This window comes from Haemorhous mexicanus, chromosome 7 (assembly GCF_027477595.1).
Source record: "Haemorhous mexicanus isolate bHaeMex1 chromosome 7, bHaeMex1.pri, whole genome shotgun sequence".
NCBI classification, from domain to species: domain Eukaryota; kingdom Metazoa; phylum Chordata; class Aves; order Passeriformes; family Fringillidae; genus Haemorhous; species Haemorhous mexicanus.
Window position 1 is genome coordinate 42,010,900 of NC_082347.1, and position 22,858 is coordinate 42,033,757.

The 22,858-nt window shown below is 53.5% G+C and overlaps 1 protein-coding gene across 1 annotated transcript in view; it reads right to left on the reverse strand.

Annotated features, from left to right (window-relative positions):
• Window positions 1-22,858, reverse strand: part of TCERG1L (transcription elongation regulator 1 like) — a 49,019-nt gene that overhangs the window by 19,027 nt on the left and 7,134 nt on the right. Inside the window, exons 4-5 of the mRNA XM_059852251.1 lie at window positions 16,430-16,594; window positions 776-901 (exon numbers count right to left, since the gene is read on the reverse strand). Coding sequence (XP_059708234.1) covers window positions 776-901; window positions 16,430-16,594 — 291 coding nt within the window. The remainder of the gene's footprint in view (window positions 1-775; window positions 902-16,429; window positions 16,595-22,858) is intronic.

A 22,858-nucleotide genomic window follows, 5' to 3' on the forward strand; every position in this document is an offset into this window, starting at 1 on the left:
CATAGTCAAAATTTGTTTTGTAAGAGGCCAAACCTCCATTAATCTCAAAAAAGATTAACTTTGACTCTTAAGTGCTCCCAAGCACTGGATTTATTAACTACTCACATCTCACACTGGGGTTTATCCTCCCCCAGAATCTCCACAGGCCAGCTCTGCCTGTCCCCACAACCTCATGGCTCTGGTGTTTGAGATCAGCCCAAAACCTCCCCTGACTGATCCCCAGCTCCTCCTCTGCTGGCTCTTACTCAGTCCAAGTGTGGGATCCCAGCTCTGGTCCCACACAGCCACCCTGCCCATGAGCTGCTCTTTGCCACTGCCCTGGAAATCACAGAACCACAGCCTGGTTTGGGTTGGGAGGGACCTTGAAGCCCATCCAGTCCCACCCTTCCACTGTCACAGGCTGCTCCAAGTCCTGTCCAACCTGGCCCTGGGCCCCTGCAGGGCTGGGGCAGCCACAGCTTCCCTGGGTAGGAAAGGTTAACCCCTGGGGTGGAGGGTCAGGTGGGTTATGTCTGAACTGGTCCCTGGAAACTCCTGACAAACACCTTTTTTCCCCAGAACAGGTCTGGGAAGGTGCCCTCAGGGCCCCGTGGTGCCTCCAAGGTGAGTGCCAGCCCCTCCTTGGCTGAGTGGCCCCAGGTTAGGCAGAGGAAGCAGCAGCCCAGCACAACCCCAGCAGATCTGGGGGTCCCAGCCCTGCAGGACAGGGCTCAGCCCGGCTGCAAGGACACAGAGCGTGGATCCATGCCCTCCCAGCCATGGGGACAGCACCCACCTGCTCGTGCCTGCTCCAGCAGGTTGGTGGCCATGAGGGTGACGGCGGGCGCGGCCACGGCGGTGACACGGGTGACCTGTGCTGGCACCAGGGGCCCCACGGCAGTGTCCAGCCTGGAGGCAGAACCTGTGAGCAGACCACAAGGGCAGAGTGGAATGTGCCCTGGTAAACACCAATTCCCTTTAAGACCCTCAGTTTTTGTGCCCAGCCCCTGGCACGCGAGGCCATGGCAGCGCTGGGCACGGTGCTGCACTGGCAGCTGCACTGGGGGATCTCAGGGAGCCTTTCCAGCCTCAGTGATTCAGGGAATTCATCTGCTGAGCACATCTCCTGCCCCCACTGCAGGGTTAAAACAAGGTCTGTGCTCAGCTCGATTCCTGGCCACGATGCCCACAGATCTTCAGCCAATGAACAGCAGCAGAAATTTAAAATTAATGAAAATGTGGCCCTCAAAGTAAGAATTTGCCAGGATAGATCAATGCCCTCCCAGCAGGTCACAGCAAGACCGGTGTTCTCATTTTAAATAACACTCCTCTGGTTTCCACTGTTACTCATCACAACTTCTTGGTGTCCCACTCTATCCATGGGAAATTATTTTGCCAATACTTTAAAAGTGCAGCTTTATCCAGGGCTTCACAGTCTGCTGGGACAAGGCCCAAAGCAGAAACTCTCTGATTTGCTCATGTGCATCATTCATGAGGAACCAGGAACCCAGGGCTGCTGCTAGAAGCAGGCCAGTTAAACCAGGCTCTCAGTCCTGCAGAATAACTCCTGCCTGCTGCCCCATCTGAGGTCCAGCCTGGAGCATTCATTCCCAATCAACTGGGAAGTTTTTCAGGAGCTGAGCCACATGAGAGCCACCCAACCCCATCTCCTGGCAGGGTAAGCCAGGTGGCCCAGCAGCAGTCCCCATGTCCCATTTCCCAGCCACCACTGCCAGTGCCATTTGTTGTACGTTCATGGCTGTACATCCCATCCCTGCTTTAAGGCAGACAGGGAATATCACAATTCCCAGCACAGCCCAAGCTGCAGGATTTCCTGCAGGGTTATCAGACAGCTCCCATCCCAACTTCTGCACACCCTGGAACAGGATGGACCACTTCTGAAACCTTCAGTCTGTTACAAAAGCCCACTGACACACTCTGAACGCTCTCATGGATCTGTGTCCCCACAATTCCAGGTGCCACAGCACAATATTCCAACACAGAGCATGGAATCCCAGCCTGGTGTGGGCTAGAAAGGACCCCAAATCCCACCCAGTGCCACCTCTGCCATGGCAGGGACACCTTCCCTGTTCCAGGTGCTCCCAGCCCCATCCTTGGGTTCCATGAGCTCTCTACAGCCAAAACTGGAATGATTTCCATAACTTGCATAACTATCCCTGCAATTGCAGCCCGCACTGGAGACGAGCTCTGCTCCTTCCCCACCTCGGCTTCTGCCGCCTCTCAAACGTGACGTGCCATTATAGAATTTCAGCTGCTTCTTTATGTTGATTTATTACCCCATCCAGGAACAATATCAGTGCATCTTCTGATGTGATGGAAGCAATTATCCCACGGCTTCCATCCGCACCAGAGTCAAGTATATATAAATATATATTTATATACACATAGATATGCATTTCATACATGCAGATGGAGCTCAACTGCTTATTTTAATTATAACTGCTGCTCACCAAATAAGCTGGAATGATTTAAGGCAATCTTAACCTTTAAGGAATAAATATTTATGCTTTGGAGCTCTTTGTGCTTATGAAGAACAGTCTTTGCAATGGATGGCTTTGGAATACAAACACAGCCTGGATGGAGTTGAATGTCACGATGCAATATCAGCCTCTGCTCTGAACTGAACATAACCTGGGCTGGAATTACACCTGAGTGTGAACCCACACTCTGGTGCTTTATGATTAAATTCAGGCCACTTTTACTCTAAAACAATCCTGAGGAGCGGGAGGGAGGAGGAAAGTGTTGTTCCCTGTGAAGTTCTGGGTGCTTGCAGAGCCAGGCAGGCTGATGAGCCATCACTGCCTCTGGAGAACATCTGCCCATTCCTGGGATCCTTTCAGCCACTTCCCAGCATCTTCCACACACAGCCACCCAAGGCACAGGGGAAGGAGGTGACAGGGACAAGGTGGGCAGGGACAGGAGGAGGGGACAGGGACAAGGTGGGCAGGGACAGGAGGAGGGGACAGGGACAAGGTGGGCAGGGACAGGAGGAGGTGAGCAGGGAGAAGAGGAGGTGAGCAGGGACAGGAGGAGGTGACAGGGACCAGGGAGAAGAGGAGCTGACAGGGACAAGGTGAGCAGGAGGTGACAGGGACCAGGTGAGCAGGGACAGGTGCCTGCCCCATTCCCCAGCCCCTCCTGGCACTGAGCTGCAGGCAATAAGGTGTCTGAGATTCAGTGCTGGGCACTGCCCCAGCCCCTGCTGGCACTGAGCTGCAGGCAGTGAGGTGTCTGAGATTGGGTGCTGGGCACTGCCCCAGCCCCAGCCCCTTCTGGCAGTGAGCTGCAGGCAGTGAGGTGTCTGAGATTGGGTGCTGGGCACTGCCCCAGCCCGTGGGATGTGAGGAGTGCCTGTAAGTGCCAGCTCTGCGTGGGGAGCTGCAGGAGGCAGCTCCAGGAGCCAGCATGCCCTGCCTGGTGCTGCAGGGAAAGCACAGCTCCTCACAAGCAGCAGTGCCAGCATTCCCCACTGAACTCACTCCTGCTGCCTCTCCAGGGCCCCCCGTGGGAGCTGGGCTTGAGCTGGGAGGAAGAAGCAGGGCAGAGCTCAGAGTGCTGCCAGAGAGGAGAAGAACCTTGAGCACTGTGTGATGAGGGTGAGGCATCAGCACAGAGCCCCTGCCCGAGGTGAGGCAGCCCCACAGAGAAGCCCAGCCTGGTGTGGGGAGGGATGTTCCAGGCCCAGGAGAGCAGAGGAGAGCAGGCTGCAGGGTGGGGTGGGGAGGGCAATCAGGATAAATCCATATCTCATCCAATTCTGGCACTACTGGGAGATCACAGGGGAGGAATTTGTCCATTCCCACCCCCAAGGTGGGGGACAGCAGCACCAGCTGGGATCAGGAAATCCCACAGTCACTACAGCTAGAAAGGACCTTCAAGACCATCAAGTCCAGCCAGCACCACCACCACGGTCACCATTAAACCATGTCCCCAAGTGCCACATCCACTCTGAACTCCCTCCAGAGATGGGGATTCCACCATTCCCCATTCCAGTGCTTTACAACCCTTCCATGAGAAACCTCCCCTAATTTCAGACCTGGACTGCCCTGCTGTGGCTGGCCTGCCCCTTGAGAGGAGCCCCCAGCTCACCCTGCTGTAAGCCCTTGTCCCCAGGCACAGGGAGGAGGAGTTTGGGACATCCTGGGACATTACCAGGCAGTCTAATGGGAAGGAGCAGTGAGATCAGCAATTGCAGCCCCTGTGTCTGACAGGCAGGCCCAGAAATGCACCCAGTCATTTTTATTAGTGCTGCTGTCACCTCCTGACCCCAGAAGGTGCTGGAGATCAGGGCCCAGGGACTTGCTTCATTTAGAAGCACAGTCCATCCTGATTAGGTAATTCAGGGCAATCCTGCCTATCTGCAAAGGACAAGAGAATACTTTTTTTGCTTGAAAAAAAAGGAAGAACTGAGCAGTAATAAAAAAAAAAAAAATCGACTTTTTCCCAAGCAGGCAGCATCCTTCAGCTCCATGCAGCCCCTCAGCTCTGCTCCCCCTTCCCCTCAGGACACACCACGCTCCTCCTCAAGGCAGCTCCTGTTGGGGAAACACGAGGCTGCCCAGGAGCCACCTCAGAGAAATTTTCCTTCCTTCCTCTGTTCCTTTGTAAGGCCCAGACACGTTCATTAAAACATTCAGCACTTTCTGAATGTGATTATGCCCTTCCCTGTGCCTCAGACCTGGGAACGTGTGGTGCTTCCTGAGCAGCATCTGCCCTTGGCTGCCTGCACAGGCACAGGGCTGCTGGGGAGAACATCCTGGCACAGCTGGCACAGCTGGCACAGTTGCTGCAGGGCTCAGCACAGCTGCCCTGCCCCACTGCCACCCCAAGCTCAGCCCCAGGGTGAGCTGGAGCTCAGCTGGCTCTCCCTGGGGGATGGAGAGAGCCCCCAGCAGTGATCTGGGAGCCCAAACCCACCCAAGTGGGGCTGGGAATGGCCATCCCTGCTTGCCCTTTGTGCTGGGACCCAGCCCAGGGGTCAGAAGGCACTGGGCAGGGATGGGCACAGCTCTGAGCCCTCAGTGCCAGCTGGGAACAGAAACAGCAAAGCCAGCAGCGAGGGGCACACAGGGCTGGGAGGGAGGGAGGGACACACCAGGCACACACAGCACTTACACCCAGAACCCCAGAGTGCCAGGCTGCTGAGGGCTGGAGGGACCCTAAACCCCACCCAGTGCCACCCAGGGACACCTCCCAGTGTCCAGCCTGGCCTGGGGAGTGCCCATACAGCCCAGGGGCCACTTCCATCAGCAGGGAGGAAAAAGGAGGAGAATTTTATAAATCAGATCTTTCTGCTCTCCTACCCAATCAGAACCCACCTCGAAATCAGCATCGCAGGCTTTGGCAGAATGACCCAACTGCTTTGCTCTCCTTCATCCAGCTTTCCTGTGCTTTCTGTTTGTTTGGGTTTTCCCATTTTCAAATTGAAAAAAGGATACAGAAATTTCTGCTGAAGAGCTCCTTTCCTGTTGCACTGGAAAATGACAAAAAGAATTCACTCCTGCCCTGGGGGGGAGCACGGGAGAATGACAAGGAGCTAGAGGGTGAGGGGTGGCAGCAGCAGGGATGCTTGTCCCTGGCAAGGCAGAGCAGGGATGGCACAGCCTGGCACTGGCACAGGGGACTCGAGGCCATCACAGGGACTGGGAGAAGCAGGATTTTGGCACAGAAACACTCTGGGTTTTTTTAGTTTAAAATTGATGGTGTAGAAGCCAAGTCACCCCACTGGATTCCATCAGATGAATGAATTGCCCTGGAAGGAGGTCATAAAATTAGTGAGGGGTCTTCTGTCTTTGGTGAGATGAAAAATAAAAGCATGAGGCACAGAAGTACAGCTGGAAAGAGATTTATGCCCAGATAAATCAGTGTGCAGCAGAACACAAACATGGAGAGACATCACCAGTCTGTTCCATGGAACCCTTCCCACCCTGGCAGTGCCCAAGGCCAGGGCTGGAGCAGCCTGGGACAGTACATCCCTGTCATGTACTGGGGGGATTTAAGGCCATCCCAACCCATTCCAAGACTGGATCTCCAGCAGATCCCAACTCCTGCTGGTTCCCTGCCATGTACTGCGTGGGATTTAAGGCCATCTCAACCCACTCCATGTCTGGATCTCCAGCAGATCCCAACCCCTGCAGGCCCCCAAGCCCGACCCCAGCCCCTCCCCAGCAGAGCAGGAGCTGCACTTTTGTTTCTGCAGGGTCATTTGGAGCTTTCATTTCAATATGCATTGCCATAACCACTTCAGGAACTGGTGAATGCTGGAGTAAATTGCTTATTGGAGCGGGAAGGGAAGAAAGTCAGCAAGAATTCCTGAAAATCTGCAGAGTCAGGCCTAAGTGGCAATGAGCATCTTCTGCAGTGAGCTGTGCTGAGGAACATTTCCCTCTCCGATTTCTCCTCCTTTAACAACCTGGTTTTTTGCAATTTCCACCAAATGAGCAGTGAAATGAGGGAAGGCACAGAGGCTTCAAAAGCAAAGTGAAATCAAAACAAGTCAATCCCCCCTCAAAGGCTGGAGTGCCACATTCAGCCATTTCTTACAGTCCTGTCCTGCTCTACGGGTGTTTGAAATATCCCCTGTAAAAACCAGCCAGGGAAACACTCCTCCCTGAGGGAGGGGGACGTTGCAGGGGGTGGGACAGGATGACACTTGAAGGGCCTCTCAAAAACAAATTATTCCATGATTCCATGAGAGTGACAGCACCAGCAGAGCCCACACCCCAAACCTGCTGGGTTCAGGGGCATGAAATATCCCCCAAAGCCCTGTGAAGTGTCCTGCTGCTCCCTGCCAGGGATAATCCCGGGAAGCCACAGCTCTGATCGCCCTTCAAAGCCCTGCTGCAGCACTTTGGACACCTGGGGAGTCCTAGCTTAAAAATTCCTCAGAGGAATCATTTCAGACAGGGCCTATCATCCCCATTTCTTCTCTTCTAGGGGAATGGTTGCTCAAGGCCCTGTGCCCATCCCAACAAAGCCCTTGTCCACCCTGACCTCCTCTGGTGCTGCCCTTGTGATCCCAGGCAGGAGTTCCCCCCTTTGTGCCAAATCCCAACATTGGCTTTAACTGGAAAAAAAGAAGTTCAAACTGAAGCAAGAAGTCTGTGAGCAGCAGAAGCTAAGAGAAAGCATTTCCCAACTTTTAATGAGATTTCTCATCACAGGAGCTGTAAGAGCAGGACTCACCATGACGGAATTGAACCCGACACATTTAATAACAAAAAGAGCAGGATTATTAAACCCCATTCAAGCCTTGCTTAGAAAAGCAAATGATGCAAATCCTCGCAGGCTCAGCTCGTGTCCCTGGGTGACTGCTGAGCTGAGCCCTGCTCCAGACCCTGCTGGGCTCAGACCCTCAGATTCTGGCTGCAAATCCAGCTCCTGCTGGAGGCTTTCTCTGCCTGCTTCTATCCTGGAAGAGGAACAGTCAGGGAGTGTTTGGGCAAGGCTCTCAGGCATGGGGCACTGCTGGGTGCCTGTGCCAGGCCAGGAGCTGGGCTGGGCCCTTGTGGGTCACCTCCAGCTCAGGATGTGCTGTGATCCCAGGGTGAAACTCACCTTTTCTCACTTATTTGTAACTGCCCTGATATGGAGCTGAAGTGTGAGACCTTCCTGCTCTGGGTGCCCAGGGAAAGCAGAGCCCCAGGGATGGCTTCCCCTTGAGCTTCCTTTGTGCCAAGAGGGACTGGAGAGCAAAAGGCACCAGAATTTATACTGAGAAGCACAAACCATTCCTTTGGGGACACTTCTGGCATTATGTGGAATTATGACAAGGTGCTCTGAGGTACTGAGCTGCTCTGGCAAGGTGGGAATGGCACCCCTGCAAAGGGATCCATCACTTCCCGGGACAAAGCAATTATCACCATTTATCTGTATCAGGTCTGCTGCTCCTCTTGCATCAACCCCTCTCTAGTGAACATCCCCCTGAATTTCAAAATTCTGCACTGAGACTGAGGCATCGAGCTGGCTTTACTCATTAAAAAGAGATCTTGGCAGAACTGTGCCCAAAAATGAGACAAATCTCTTCTCTCCACCTGGGAGACCCCGTTCTCAAGTGACAATGACAGTGACATTTTACACACTGTGAACCAGTACTGAAACAAAAACCACTGAAACCTTCCCTGGCTGAATGGAGCTGCAGAGAAAAGACAGGGAAAATAAAAAGACAGGGAAAAAGAAAGGAAGAGGGAAAATGGTGAAAAGCCTCCAGCAGGAAGAATCCTCCTTGGCAGGACAGAGCCCATGAGGTGCCCGAGGTACCACCAGGAGTGGGGAGAGCCTGGACATCCCTGGGGCTGCAGGCTGGCACCAGGGGTCAAACCACAGTCCCTGCCTCCCTCCCTGCATTATCTCCACACACGGGACGAGATCACCACCAGGCAATCATTGATTAAGCAATTAATTAATTCCCTGGGAGCCCTGCAGAGGAGACATTCACCACGGCAGTGGCTCCCCCAAGCCATAGGTCAGTGAGCTCTGTCCTTCCCATGCCTCTGCACCTCCCAAAGTCCAGCAGCCCCAGGAGCTGCTCCTCTGGACAGCAAACACTGAGGGAATCCAGAGACCACAACCCAAAGCCTGAGGGAATTCAGAGACCAGAACCCAAAGCCTGAGGGAATTCAGAGAGCAGAACCCAAAGCCTGAGGGAATTCAGAGACCAGAACCCAAAGCCTGAGGGAATTCAGAGACCAGAACCCAAAGCCTGAGGGAATTCAGAGACCAGAACCCAAACCTGCTGCTCTCCACTCCCTGCCTCTGCAAACAAGTGCTCCTGCCAGGCACGGGCAGCCAGGAGCTGGATGTGGGATTGTGCAGGGGCAGGGAGAGCCTCCCTCCAGGCAGGGGAGTGCCCTGGGCTGTCCTGGCTGTGGGGCTTGCAGAGCCCATGGAATTCCACCATCCCCTGGATTGGCCACCCCCATGAGCGCGAGGTGAAGCCAAGCCAAGCTCTGCTGCTCACCAGGGGAAAAACCCCAGGACTGTTTCTCGTGCAGCCTCAGAACTCTGATCCTCTCCTGGGCTTTGTTTTAAATCCTGTGGGATCATGCAATATCCTGAGCTGGGACCCAAGGATCATCCAGTCCAGCTCCTGTCCCTGCACAGACACCCCAAAATCCCACCCTGGCATCCCTGGCAGTGCTGTCCAAAGGCTTCTGGAGCTCAAGAGTGTAAAACTGCACTGAGATCTGCCCGGGCCCACTGGCTCCTGCTGCATTACACAGCTTCATGGAGCCTCCAAACTGGGAAAAAAGCTTGATTGGATTTTTGGGCAGTTTCTGAGAGCAGCAGCTCCTGACCCGGGTGACCTCCCTGCCCTCCCAGCAGGGCAGGTGGCAGCCAGCCCAGATCAAAGACTCCTCCTGAATTATTCATGGAGCCATCAGTGAATCAGAAATCAGAAAATTGGAAATAAGGCTGGAGGTGCCCAAAGGCACAGCAGGGATTTGTGCTCAGTGTGGCTGGAGGGACTGGGGGTCTCCTGGGCTGTGACAGAGCTTCTCCAAGCCCAGGGAGGGGAGGTGGGACCACCCTGCAGCCAAGGGAGCCTCTGCCCACAGCAGGAGAAAAGGGGGGGATGGGGGTGATGAGGATGGTGATGGTGGTGATCACCCCACAGCCTTCATCTCCCACAGCCCTTCTCACTGCTCTGCCCAGTCCCATTTCCCAAACTTTCATGATTCTTTTCCAGCCTCAGACAAACTCCAGCAGCAAATTTCCATCTCCTCTCTGGACAGGATGTAATGGTGAGAGAACACACTGAATTATGCAGCATCAGACCCCCAGAACCTCCCCTTGCTCCTGTCACAGCACAGTAATTATTTCTGCATGAACCACTCCTTTGTGTTTTGGAGTGAAATCTTCAAGCACTCATTTCTGGGAGGCTTTGAGTCAAAAATTAGATTTGGAAATTTGAACCCAGCCAGGCAGAAACCTGGAATGTGACCCTTGTGCTCATTTTTTGGTGGTTTCTGAGTCAGGTTTAAGGTCCCAGGTTCTTGACACCACAGAGGGAACTCAGTGTGGAGCAGGGGCTGGCAGGAGGGATTTTCTGGGATAACAGAATGCCAGCCTGGTTTGTGCTGGAAGGACCTTAAAGCCCATCCCATGCCAACCCTGCCAAGGGCAGGGAACCTCCCACTATCCCCAAGTCCTTCTCCTTTTCCCCTTCCACCCTCCCCACATCCTGCATGTGCCAACAGAGCTGCTAGTGCAATAAAATCTAGGAATTTCCATTTAGTACCCTGGGGAAGCTCCTGTGGCACACTTAAAATTGGGAAATGTAATTAAGTTCCCTTATTTATATTCTGGCCAAGAAGGAAGATTCATTTTACCTCATTTCATTTCTTTGCACTTTAGAGGGGCCTAACTGAGGAACGGGGGAGTCACCCAGGAAACATCTACAGCTCCAAAGCAAAGCTGGGAACAAACACCAGGAAAATCCCTGTGCATTTGGTTCCCACCATCCAGGGGCTGAACAGGAATGGCTGTTTGATTGGAGGAATAATAATAATAGTAATAATAATAATAATAATAATAATAATAATAATAATAATACAAACCCTGAGCTCTCAGCCTCACAGACTCAAAGACCCCCCCATGTAATGCCATGGTGCCCTGGAATTTCTATTCCCTCATAATAAACTCCCAGTCAGGTATTTCTATATTAATTTTAGTTTCCAAGATGAAGCAGCAATTTGAATGATTCACAGGATGGTTTGTGTCACAGGGCTTGCTCAGCTCTCAGTCCCACTGGACAGAATGTCTGGAGCATTCCAGGGTCCCCCCCTGTTCCAGGGAATGCTGAGATTATCCCCATCCCCAACACACCATGCTGAGAATTGCACCAGGAGGTACAAGACCCTGCAGATGCAAATCCTAAAAGTGGAGATTAATCCACTGGGCTCATGGAATTTCCTCCTCCATCAGGTTTAGTTTTGCACTGAGTTTACCCCACATCCAGCCCTGGTTCAGGCCAAACATTGGGAATATATTAGCTGAAATCCACTCTGTGACTTCATTTTACAGCATCAAAACCAGTCCCCAAATAGCTGAATAATAAAGTTGAACACATAAAAAATAATGTCTACAAAATGCTTTTTTTCCTCACTAATAAGCAAGACAAAAGCACACAAAGCAACACCACTCCCATCTTTTACAGGGCCCTCAGCAGGATTTGCTGCCTTGCTCCCCTCTCCAAGTCCCCCAGTATTCCTGCTGGGCACCCCCAGGCAGCACAAAAACTGGGCCTGAACACCCCCTGGGGACTCCTTTGCATCCCAGCACCATTCCACCAAGCCTTGGCCATACCTGCAGAGCTCCTAATGCTTTAATTGCATAAATAAATTTCAGGACACAGCAGCAGCCGCCACCACAAGGTGTTCCCTCAGCTCTGATTTAAAACTCACGGGATTCTCCCAGGAATTCTCATCCATTCATCTTCGTCTGGAGAGGGACAAGCAAGGGCTCCTGGTGGAACGATGCCATTATCCTTCCAAGGCTCGTTCCTTTCTTTCACTCAGTTTGGGTTTTCCTTCTAAGACTTCTGCTCCATTTCCAAGAAATATACCCAGTTTAGTGAGGGCTTTTTAAGCTACACAAATCTCAGTTAACCTGAGTCTCTAACAGAAAGAAAAAGAGCCCAGCCTGCCCCATGCAGCCCAGGCTCCTGGGAGGGACCCAGGGCAAAGGACAAACTCCTGTGTCACTGTGACCCCCGAGCCCCAGCAGTGCTGCCAGCCCCAGCCTCACCTGGCTGGGAAAGCCCACCTGGCAGGGCTCTGAGCAGAACAACTGCTGCTCCTGGGAGTGAAACCTGACTGAAACACTGCCCAGCACTGCACTTCCCACAGCAGAACCCAGCTGAGTGCTTTAACAAGCAGTTACAGACACAGTAAATTAACTCTGACTTTCATGACATTTACCAAGAGCTGGGCACGACTGAGAGGATTTGGGTTGTTTGTCTTTTGTAACTGCCACTGCAGTATTGATATTTTTCCTTTTGTCAATACCTTGCTATTACATCCCAGGCACTGAGAGCCTCTCCTGGAGCACACCATGGGAGCAGCTGCTTAACCATGAGCCTGGCCTAAGCAGGACTGAGGTGGGGCCTCTTCCCGATGTCCAGCCTGACCCTCGGGTCCTGCCCCTGCTCCCCAGACATCCCAAAGCCTTGGGAATCCCTGTTGGTACCAAGTGCACTGTGATCCATGAACCCAGTCAGGCCCACCATGGATTTGCACCAAGAAACTGCCCATGACTGCCTTTGGATGGTGCAAAAATGTGCAGTACCACAGAGCTGTGCCTGACCTCACCCTGCCCACCCTCCTCCTGCCCCTTGCCTTGGTAACAACCCAAACAGGCTGAATTTTCACACTGAGAGCCATCACCCCATTATCACAGGGTCCTGAGTGGGCAGCTCCAGCTCCCAGCAGGGACTCACTGTGCAGGGAGGAGGGAACTGGTACCATTTCAGTGGGCTCTGGGCATTATCTGAGCCCCTGCACCAGCTCACCTTCCCTCTGGTGTGCCAACACAGACAGGGAACCAAAACGTGATTTTGTGCTGAACGTTAGCCCAGGCAGGAAGTTATCACTTTAATAACGATAAACATTCATTTGCTCGCTTCGTTAGCCAGCATTAGAGCTGGGCACAGCATTTACAGCCAGCTCCTCAGAGCCACCCAGCACTCCCAGGCCAGCCTGTGCCAGTGCCAGGCACGGGGCACACCCAGCAAGGCCAGGGGAGGCTTCCCAGGAGGGGAGCACCACATTCCTGCCTGGAACTTCGGCTGTCCTCCCGAAATCATTCGTTTGTGCTCACCTGATGCCGTGGAATTCCTGTGCAGGGGAGCTGGGCTAAGGCAAAGTGAGACGTGCACCAGGAGAATTCCCACAGAGAGGATCCCAAAGGGTGAGGGTGAGCCCAGCAGAGACCCAGCTGCAGAGCCAGCAGGAGCCAGCCCTGGCCAGAGCTGCAGGGGCTTCCCAGGCTCTGACTCACTGGATTGCAGCTGTTAATTGTCTCATTAACACATGCAAGGAAGGAGTGTGCACAGAGCTTGGACACATGGCTCAGCCCTCCCAGTAGAGAACTGGGAGGGAAGAGGCTGGCCAGAAAACATCTGGGGAAATGCTGGACCATCAGGGCCAGGTTGGACATTTGGGCTGGGAGCACTTGGGACAGGGCAAGGTGTTCCTGCCATGGCAGGGGTGGCACTGGGCAGGCTCTGAGCTCCCTCCAAACCAATCCATCCTGGGCTCCTGTGATGCCCTGGGGACCTTAGGCTGAGCTCAAGGGCTCAGTGGGACTAACCCCACAGCTTTCCCCAGCCCTGGACCCTTCCCAGGTCCTGTGGCCATGCTGGGACAGTCTGTGCCTCTGCTGGGAGGAGCAGCAGGGCCCTCCCCAGCCCGTGAGCCAGCTCTGAGTGTGCTCTGAGCCTGGCTCAGTCAGCAGCCCTGCTGAGGAGGGACTGACAGACACGGACAGAGCTCGGGCAGAGAGCTGCCCTTGGCACACAGCATTAAGGTGCTGAGAGGAAAAGGCTCAGTCACTTCCCAGCTGCTCCGTGGCAGCCTAAACCACCACATTTAAACCCTTAAATAATGCTGAGAGCCAGGGAACAGGTGGCAAATGGATTCCATGGCAGATGGTGCCTTTTTTAATATTTGTGCTCACTGCTAATTTACAGAGTCCATAAGCACAGACTCATCTCTTACCTTCTTCACTGCTACCATTAAAAACCTGCATGTGAGGAAAATAAACACCCACTTCTCTATGCAGGAGCTGCAGAGGGGTATTAGAGATTACCAGACACCCCATTCCTTAATTACTGCAGGTAAGTGCTGGTGCTTGCAAATTTAATGCATTTAGGGTTTCTTTGAGCCAGATTTCAGAGCCTTGTGTGGCACTGCTGGGAAATGCAGTTTCCTCCCCCAGCAGGGCCCAGGAAGATGCAGCACAGTGAGGAGCTGCATCTCCACAAGCTCCTGTTTAGTCTTTATGTTAAACCTGGCACAAAATCCACACTCACAGCCAGGCTGCCATGAAATATTTAAGGGAACATTTGCCTGGGAGATGCACAAGCAGCACCACCAGTAGATGCAAAATGAAGAAAGGAAATAAAAGCAATACTAACCCAAAATGGGGCTGCAATTGCATTGCTGGAACCTTCTCTGTTCACCTCACTGGTGTGGGAGCAGAGAGCACAGCAATGTGGGGCCAAGGCCCCTCTCACTGCACAGAGCCTGAGCTGGAGCCTCTCCAGCCACAGATCACTCCATGGACAGGTTCCTCAAGCTTCAATATTTTATTCCATATAAAACAGCATTTTATGTTGCTATTAAACCCAGGACTTTTATGCTGCTTCTCTCCCACACGTTTATTTCATCATTACAAGTTTTTCCAGGCTCAGCACAGTGACAAAACAATCCCCAAGAGCACCACTGGCTGCAGAGCCAAGACACAGCAACCTGCAGCAGCCAGCACCTCCCAGCCCTGTGTGCTCAGCCCCATTCCCAAGGATCCAGCTGGGATCCTTCACAGCCTCCTGCAGGAAAAGGCTGCACATGCCTTTAAATTCCCCAAATATCCTCTGATCTCTTCTAGCTTTGCTTCTGATTTTCCTTCCCAAAATGTAAAATAAACTGTATCAAAAGTGAATTTTTAAAAATGACCACACTGCATTGTGCACACTCGCAATTCCCCCAAATTCCTGGTGATTTGCTTTGAGGGAATTCCAAGGAATTTCCTCTGTGAGGATAGAAAAGCAGCAGAGCCTGGATCCCCACCTGCCCTGTGCCCTTCCCAAACCTCCCACCTTGTGTTAACACCCTGCTATTAATTCCCAAAGCTATTAATTAGGCTGCCAGGAATTAACTGCCAGGCTGCAAAACTAACCACAATCAAAGGTCTAAAAAATAAATATTCACTCCTAAGACTATTGATCAAATTGAGCAAATCCCTGTGACTGAGGCACGGGACCACACAAGGCAGGAAGAGGACAGTGCTCTCTAATAGAATCAATTAACGGGATAATCAATTAACCAGGCTAACCACACACACAATGTTCAGCCTTCCAGGCACCAATAAACATGGAGATTGAAGTTGGAAAAATGTCATTTTGGGGTTTTAAGTTCATTGCTACTGCATGCCCGTGGCTTTTCATAAGCTTCAGACAAGGGCACTGTGGGAAGGTCATTAACCCCAGAGTCACAGGTCGTTAACCCCAGGGTCACAGGTTGTTAACCCCAGGGTCACAGGTCACTGACCCCAGGGTCACTTTTTAGGTGGCACGTGGGTCGGGACAAACACAGCCTGTGCCCATCCCCACCCTGTCCCCAGCTCTGAGTGCCACCTCCAGGTGCCACCTGCAGGGATGGGCACTGCAACCCTCCCTGGGCAGTGCCAGTGCCTGAGCCCCCTTTCCATGGGGGAATTCCTGCTGTGCCCACCCTGAGCCTGCCCTGGCCCAGCCTGAGGCCGTTCCCTCTGCTCCTGTCCCTGTTCCCTGGAGCACAGCCCGACCCCCCGGCTGTCCCCTCCTGGCAGGAGCTGTGCAGAGCCACAAGGTCCCCCCTGAGCCCCCTTTTCTTGCCTCTCCCCTCCTCTAGGCCCATTTGCTGCTCCCAGCCCTGGTCCCACAGCCCTGCTCTGGCAGGAAGGGAATCCCTGGGATCCATCCCTCATTAAAGCTCTCCCACCAATGCCAAACCCGAGCTGCACCTTCTGCACAATTCAATCTCCCTGTGCCTTGCTGCGCTGCACCTCAATTACCAAAAAGATGGAAGATGCACCCTCATTTACATTTTTCACTTAATTGGCAGATAACTGTTCTAAAAATAGCCCCAGGCACCCCAGATGCAGTTCCAAACCTTGCCCTAAAGGCTCCCTACCACCAGCCCTGCCCAGCCAGGCAGGGATGCCCCCTCAGCTGCCACCTTCAGAAAGGTTCCACTCAGCACCCAGAAAAGAGCCACTTCTGCAGGCACCAGCCACACCTCAGCTCTGGGAAAGGCCCAGGCTGAGCTCTCCCAGCACACTTGTAACTCAAACCACTCAGAGAATCTGCTGGGGACTTCATCAAGTGCTGTCCCATGGTGTGCAGACACCTCGTGAGAGCCTGTTCCAGCTCAGCTGTGACCACACCACCATAACCTGAGGGTGGGCTGGGGGGCTCAGAGGTTTGCCCACAGAACCCCCTCAGGTGAGGGAGGAACCAGCTCAGCTGGCCCCAGATGTCGCGGGGACACATCCATGACAAACATCCCGGAGCTCCGAACCCACTCCTGACACCCAGCCCAGAGGACGCCTCCAAACTGCTCCAGAACCCCCAATTTAACCCCGGCCGTGCCACCCGTGCCCAGCACTCACCACCACCCCCCGCGCCCCCTGTGCTGCCCAGCCCCTCCCGGGCCCACGGGGACCTTACCTGGGCAGGGCGAGGCCAGCAGTGGCACTTTGATGGGGGACAGGGCGAGGAGCTGGCAGGGCTGCAGGCCCGGGCCTGGCGCGGCCTGCGGGGCCTCGGGCTCCAGGGCCACCAGCGCCAGGCTCTGCGCGCCGCCCACGGCTTTAAGGCTGCTCTGGCACCCACCTGTGGGAGAGAGAGAGGTGAGATCTCGGGACTAGCTGCTCACAGTGACCCCAGATGTGTCACAAAGTCTCTTTTCCCAGCCTGGTGCTCAAAGGAGTCGGAACTCTTCATTTCTCCGTCTCAAGGTTGTTATTGTTCCTTATCTATAAAATTCTTTCTCCTGTCCAGCCGAGGTCCCCTCAGCAGGACAGTCAGAGGCACTCTGCCTGCCCTGGGGCACTGTTATCTTTCTATACTAAAAACTACCTGTACAATGTTTACCATAACTTCCCAATACCGATCACCTGTGTTAGACAGTGAGCTTCTACCCTAAACCAACCCAAAAGTGCCACCATCACAGCAGAAGGTGGAGGTCGAGAAGAAGGAGAAAGGCTGGACATGCCCAGATTCCTCCATCTTGCCCCCTGAACCCCCATGTTAAAAACCCCAAAAATCTATTTTTCACCCCGTGATAAATTCACTATCATTCTACTTAAACTATTGTAGCTTGTAATTCTTCATATAAAGTTAGTAATTGTTTTTTCCAAAAGCTAAATCAAAAGCACAAGAGTTTTGAGCTCTGTGCCAAAGTCTCTGAGCCCCCTGGGCAGGGGCTGGAGCCCTTCAGGGCAGCCAGAAAAATTTCCTGAGTTCCGACAGTGAGAGGCAGCTGAGGGGAGAGCAGCGGGGCTGGGGCAGTGCTATGCTCAGCCCTCTGGATTTGGACACTGCATGGAACGAGATGGAGCACGCCCCACCTGGCCCGGTGTGCCCCCTGGGCCTGAGCAGGTGGGATGTGGAATAAACCTGTTTGTTGGGCTCAGCTCTGGCCTCCAGAGCTCAGGAACCACAGAATCATTGACAGTGGAAATGACCTGCAGGGTCAGCAAGTCTAAATCCTGACCAGCCCCTCCCTGTCCCCAGCCCAGAGCCCTGAGTGCCACATCCAGGAACTCCCTGGACACCTGCAGGGATGGGCACTGCAACCCTCCCTGGGCAGTGCCAGTGCCTGAGCCCCCTTTCCATGGGGGAATTCCTGCTGTGCCCACCCTGAGCCTGCCCTGGCCCAGCCTGAGGCCGTTCCCTCTGCTCCTGTCCCTGTTCCCTGGGAGAAGAGACAAAGGAAGAAAGCCAAGGAGCTACTGGAGAGGGTCCAGCAGAGGCCACAGAGATCATTTTGGGACTGGAGCATCTCTGAGATGAGGAGAGACTGTGGGAGCTGGGCCTGGTCAGGCTGGAGAAGGGAGGGCTGAGAGGGGACCCCATCAACCCCTACAAATCTCCCCGGGGGCTGTCAGAGGCCGGTGCCAGGACAAGGAGCACTGGCCAGGAGCTGCAGCACAGCAAGTTCCAGCCCAGCATGGGGAAGAACTTCTTTCCCTGGAGGGGCAGAGCCCTGGAGCAGCTGCCCAGGGAGGGGCTGGGGTCCCCTCTGCAGAGCCACTGCAACCCTGCTGGACACGTTCCTGTGTCCCTGCCTGGGCAGGGTTGGGCTGGGTGATCCCAGAGGTGCCCCAAGCCCAGCTGAGGGCACTGAGACATTTCTGAGGGACCCAGAGCCCCTTTGGTGATGGTGATTCCAAAGCCCAGCTGGTGGCTGGAGCATTTTCTGCTGTGGAACCCCACAGATGTGAGCACATAACCCACAGGGACAAGGCAGCAGTGACTCACACACAAACTGTGCAGAGTTATTACATTTAAATGAAAAAACTTAATTAAAAAGTCAAATATTTGAACACAGGGAACACAATCATCCTCAACTTTAGAAAGTGTAACTGTCTGATGGCAAATCTGAATTTATTCCTTGCCATATTAGACACCCACTGCTCCTTGGCCTGCCTGGCTGCTCTGCTGTGTCCTGCACACAAATCTCTGAGTTTGACAAGCTCTACATCTTATCTCCTTCATCCCAAAAACTCAGCAGGACACTTCATGGAACCCCTGAGGCTGGAAAAGCCCTCCCAGCCCAGGGAGTCCCAGCTGTGCCCCATCCCCTCTTTGTCCCCAGCCCAGAGCTCTGAGTGTCACCTCCAGGAATTCCCTGGACACCTCCAGGGATGGGCACTCCAACCCTCCCTGGCAGCCCCTGCCAATGGAACCCAGGAACATCCCAAATCAAAGCTCAAACACCCTTTAGCCCCAGCACCATTCACTCCCCAGCCTGACAGTGGCAGGGAAGACCTCCAGAGCTCAATCTTGGCTAATTATGTTAAACAAACAAGAACAGGAGTGTAAAACTCTTGAGGAGCAGAGCAAATCTGACAAACAGCAGCTGTTCCTGCCTCCACCAGAGCTCAGGATTCAAAAATTAAGCAATCATCAGCTTCTTGTGGCATCCAGCAAAGCTCAGCCCAGGTGCAAACCCTGCAGGCACTGGGAGACAACTGAGGCTCCACAAAGCCCCAGCTGATCCCACTGCAGGCCTGCCCTCACCCTGAGGGTCCCTTTCCATGTGCATCCCAGGAGAACAGGGAATAGGTGGTGGGGAGGGAGGCTGTGGGGTGGGGGATGCACCCCCCAAAACAACTCCAGGCAGGAGAATCCCAGCAGGGACCTGGGGTGAGATCACAGCACCAAGGAATGGGTTGGGAGGGACCTGGAAAATCACCCCCAGTGCCACCCCTGCCATGGCAGGGACACCTTCCCCTGCCCCAGGTGCTCCCAGCCCCAGTGTCCAGCCTGGCCTTGGGCACTGCCAGGGATCCAGGGGCAGCCCCAGCTGCTCTGGGCACCTGTGCCAGGGCTGCCCACCCTGCCAGGGAACAATTCCCAATTCCCAATATCCCACCCATCCCTGCCCTCTGGCACTGGGAGCCATTCCCTGGGTCCTGTCCCTCCATCCTTGTCCCCAGTCCCTCTCCAGCTCTCCTGGAGCCCCTCCAGGTCCTGCCAGGGCTCTGAGCTCTCCCTGGAGCTTCTCCTCTCCAGGTGAGCCCCCCCAGCTCTCCCAACTTTGTCCCAGCCCTTTACAAACAATTCTTTCCCAACAAAATAAGCCCTGCATTAACAAAACAGAAGTTTAGTGTTTTCAGTGTCACCAAAAAGGTCCATTATTTCCACAGTCATTATTCCTCCATGCCAAGGAACACCTGCAGATGCACTAAGTAACAGGCACACAGGCCAAACAAACCCCACAAATATTTAAGTTTTGATCATTTGGCAATGGATAAATGAAAACAGATTTTTTTCTGCCAGACCAACTGGCAGAAATTAAAAAAACAATTAAAAAAAAAAAAAAAAAAACAACAAAACAAACCCAAACCATCGTGTCCAGCCACTCCAAGTGTTAAATGGAAGCTCATTGTTCATTCACCTGGGAAGTGGAACAGTCCTTCAGGGGGGTCAAACACCTGCCCTCCAAGAGCCCGTGCTCATTCCCAATTCCAGCTGTCTGCTGCTGGGAGAAACCCACAAACCATCTCCTGCAGCTCCTGTGAAAGCTAATGCTGTCTGCAAACACGACTTTGCTGTGCCTTCCTGCAGGGCACATGAGCAGGAAGGTTGTTTACTTCTCATTTGATTCTTTTCTTCTGGAGAGGAGGATGTGATTTCCCCAAAGAGGGCAGGAGAACAGGAGAGTGATGTGAGCTGGGCAGGCACAGCCTGTGCTGAGCTGGGCTGCCTCATTAAACTTGCATCAATGCCCTCATCAAAGTTTCATTGCTCAGCTGAAAGGGAAGTTTCGGTGGTTTCCCCTCCTTTGATGAGGCTCTCTCTCCTGGTGAATAACTCCAGGGAGGAAGGGCCATCCCTGGGGGCTCAGTGCTGGGGAGAGCACAGGCAGGGCTCAGCAGGTCCTGCTGTGCCTCAGCTCAGCAGCATCCCCCAGTCCAGCCACCCAAACACAGCCCAGCTCTGCCCAAGGCACTGCCAGCTGGGCCAGGACTCCCCAGGGCTGGGGGCACCCACCTGAGAAATTCTCCTCACTAACATACCAGACCTTGCTGTGAGCTCTTTTCAAAAAGGCCCTGAAAGGGTTTTAGAGTTGCCATTAATCAACCTGCACTCACGGGGGGAATTTCAAAAGTCACACGCCATGAAAACAGGAGTCAAACTCCATCACTGATATTTCAGTGGGGGGAATGTGCAGGATTTTTTCCAGCAATGGTGTTTTCCCCAGGGCTGGTTTTGCCAGGTCACGGTACACCCTGGCAGTGAGGTGCCAACTTCTCCTCTGAATCCCAGAGTCACTGGTGCTGGAAAAGCCCTCCAGGATCAGAGTCCCAGCTGTGCCCATCCCCACCTTGTCCCCAGCCCAGAGCTCTGAGTGTCACCTCCAGGAATCCCCTGACACCTCCAGGGATGGGCACTCCAACCCTCCCTGGGCACAATGCAGAGTTCCTGTTCCCAAAGCCACCCTCAGCACCAGCCCTGCTGTAACAGGAGCCCCCAGTGCTGGGCCTGCACCCAGCCCAGCCCCTCACAGCCCAGCTGATGGCTTTGAGCACAATTTTCTGTGTTTTTAAGTCGGATTCTCTTCATCTCTAAGCTCTGAGTCTTTAGGCAGTATTTTCACTATTTTTAAGTCGGATTCTCTGCATTTTAACCTCCAGGACTTCAGGCAGAATTCGCTGTCCCTTCCTTTGACCTCAGCTGCATATGGAGCCCAATGGTGCCACCGTCACCCTCAAGCCCCCTCTGAGTGCAGACAGAAATTCCAGTTGTGTCAAACAGCTGCTCAGTGTGCTGAAAGCTTCTGTGCTTTACAGCCTGCTGGGCAACGTCCTGGCACCTCCTCCTGGCACTGACCTGGCCTTCTGGAGCCTGAGCTGAACCTACCTCAGGGCTGAGTGGGGGGCACCTCCCCACAGACACCAGAGACCCCAAAAGGGGCCAGGCAGGCACAGGGTGTGAGAGTCTGTCCGAAATATCCCTCATCTGCCTCACAGCTGTCATTGAGAGACCGCTCAGAAGACCCCTTTGTCCCTTCCCTAGCCACAGTGGGCACGCCAAGCCAGGGGGTTTCATGACCTGAAGGTGTTGCTAAGCTCCATCTCCACAGGTGCAGCTCCCTGCACGCTACACCGAGCACATTGAGGCACTGTGTCCTTTTTACAGCAATAATCTTGGATGCTGTCCACCTCCTGGCCGGGCTGGACTTTTCCTCCCTGAGTTTTTGGGTGGTCTCCCACAGAAGACCCCTCTCGTTCATCTACAACCACCGTGACAGACAAGCTGAGATGACAGAAGCCTCTCCACCAGAGAAGACCCTGAGAAATCCCCATGTGAGAAAAGGCCTCCCTCACACTTTCCAAGGACTGGAGCCCCCAGCCCGGGGAGGCGAGCTGACCAAAGCAAGATGGATGACTGCAGGTGTGGGCACTGGACCACGAACACAATGACTTTTGTTCATTGCAAGGTGGACTGTGTGTACCCCCTTTCCAAATACCATTCTATACAATAGATTTGGTTTCAAAATAATCCCCTTCCCCCTCATCGAAAAGTGTATAATTGGAGTCCAGATGGACTGCATCTCTGAGATCTCCCTGGACGGGACCTGGTGAACTCTTCGGCTGGACACTGAAGGACCTCTGCCATTCTCATGTTTTGGTAGCTATAACCCCCCCTTTCTCCTTTCCCTTCTTTATTTTTCCTTTTTTTTCCCCTTTTTCCCTAATTTCTCCCCAACGCATTTTTTGCTGTGGTTATTTTAATAAAGTCCATTGTGTTGATTAACCTGCAAACCCCCTTGTACCATGTCAGTTCTTTGCACCCTGAAATCAATCTAAAAGAACCTCTACGAAACCCGTCCATAGGGACGGATTGTAACACAGGGACACGTGTGAGGTGGAAGGATTCTGCAGCAGGGGGTGATGTGAAAATGTGAGTGAGACAGGAGGGGTGTGGACACTTCAGTGGATAAATTCAGATTTGTGCAAAACCTTCAACTCATGTGGAACAAAAGTCTCCTTCTCAATCTGACCCTGTGCCTGTGTTTAGAATTCCTAAAAAACTCTGAACACCCTGATATCCCTGGAAAGGGAACAGACACAGGGATATCCCACTGGAAAGGGAACAGACACAGGGATAGCCCTGCACAGGGAACAGACACAGGGACAGCCCTGCACAGGGAACAGACACAGGGACAGCCCTGCAAAGGGAACAGACACAGGGATAGCCCTGCACAGGGAACAGACACAGGGACAGCCCTGCAAAGGGAACAGACACAGGGATATTCCTATAAAGGGAAACAAACACAGGGACAGCCCTGCAAACACAAACAAACACAGCAATAGCCCTGCAAAGGTAAACAAACAAACACAGGGATATCCCAGCTTTCCTGAT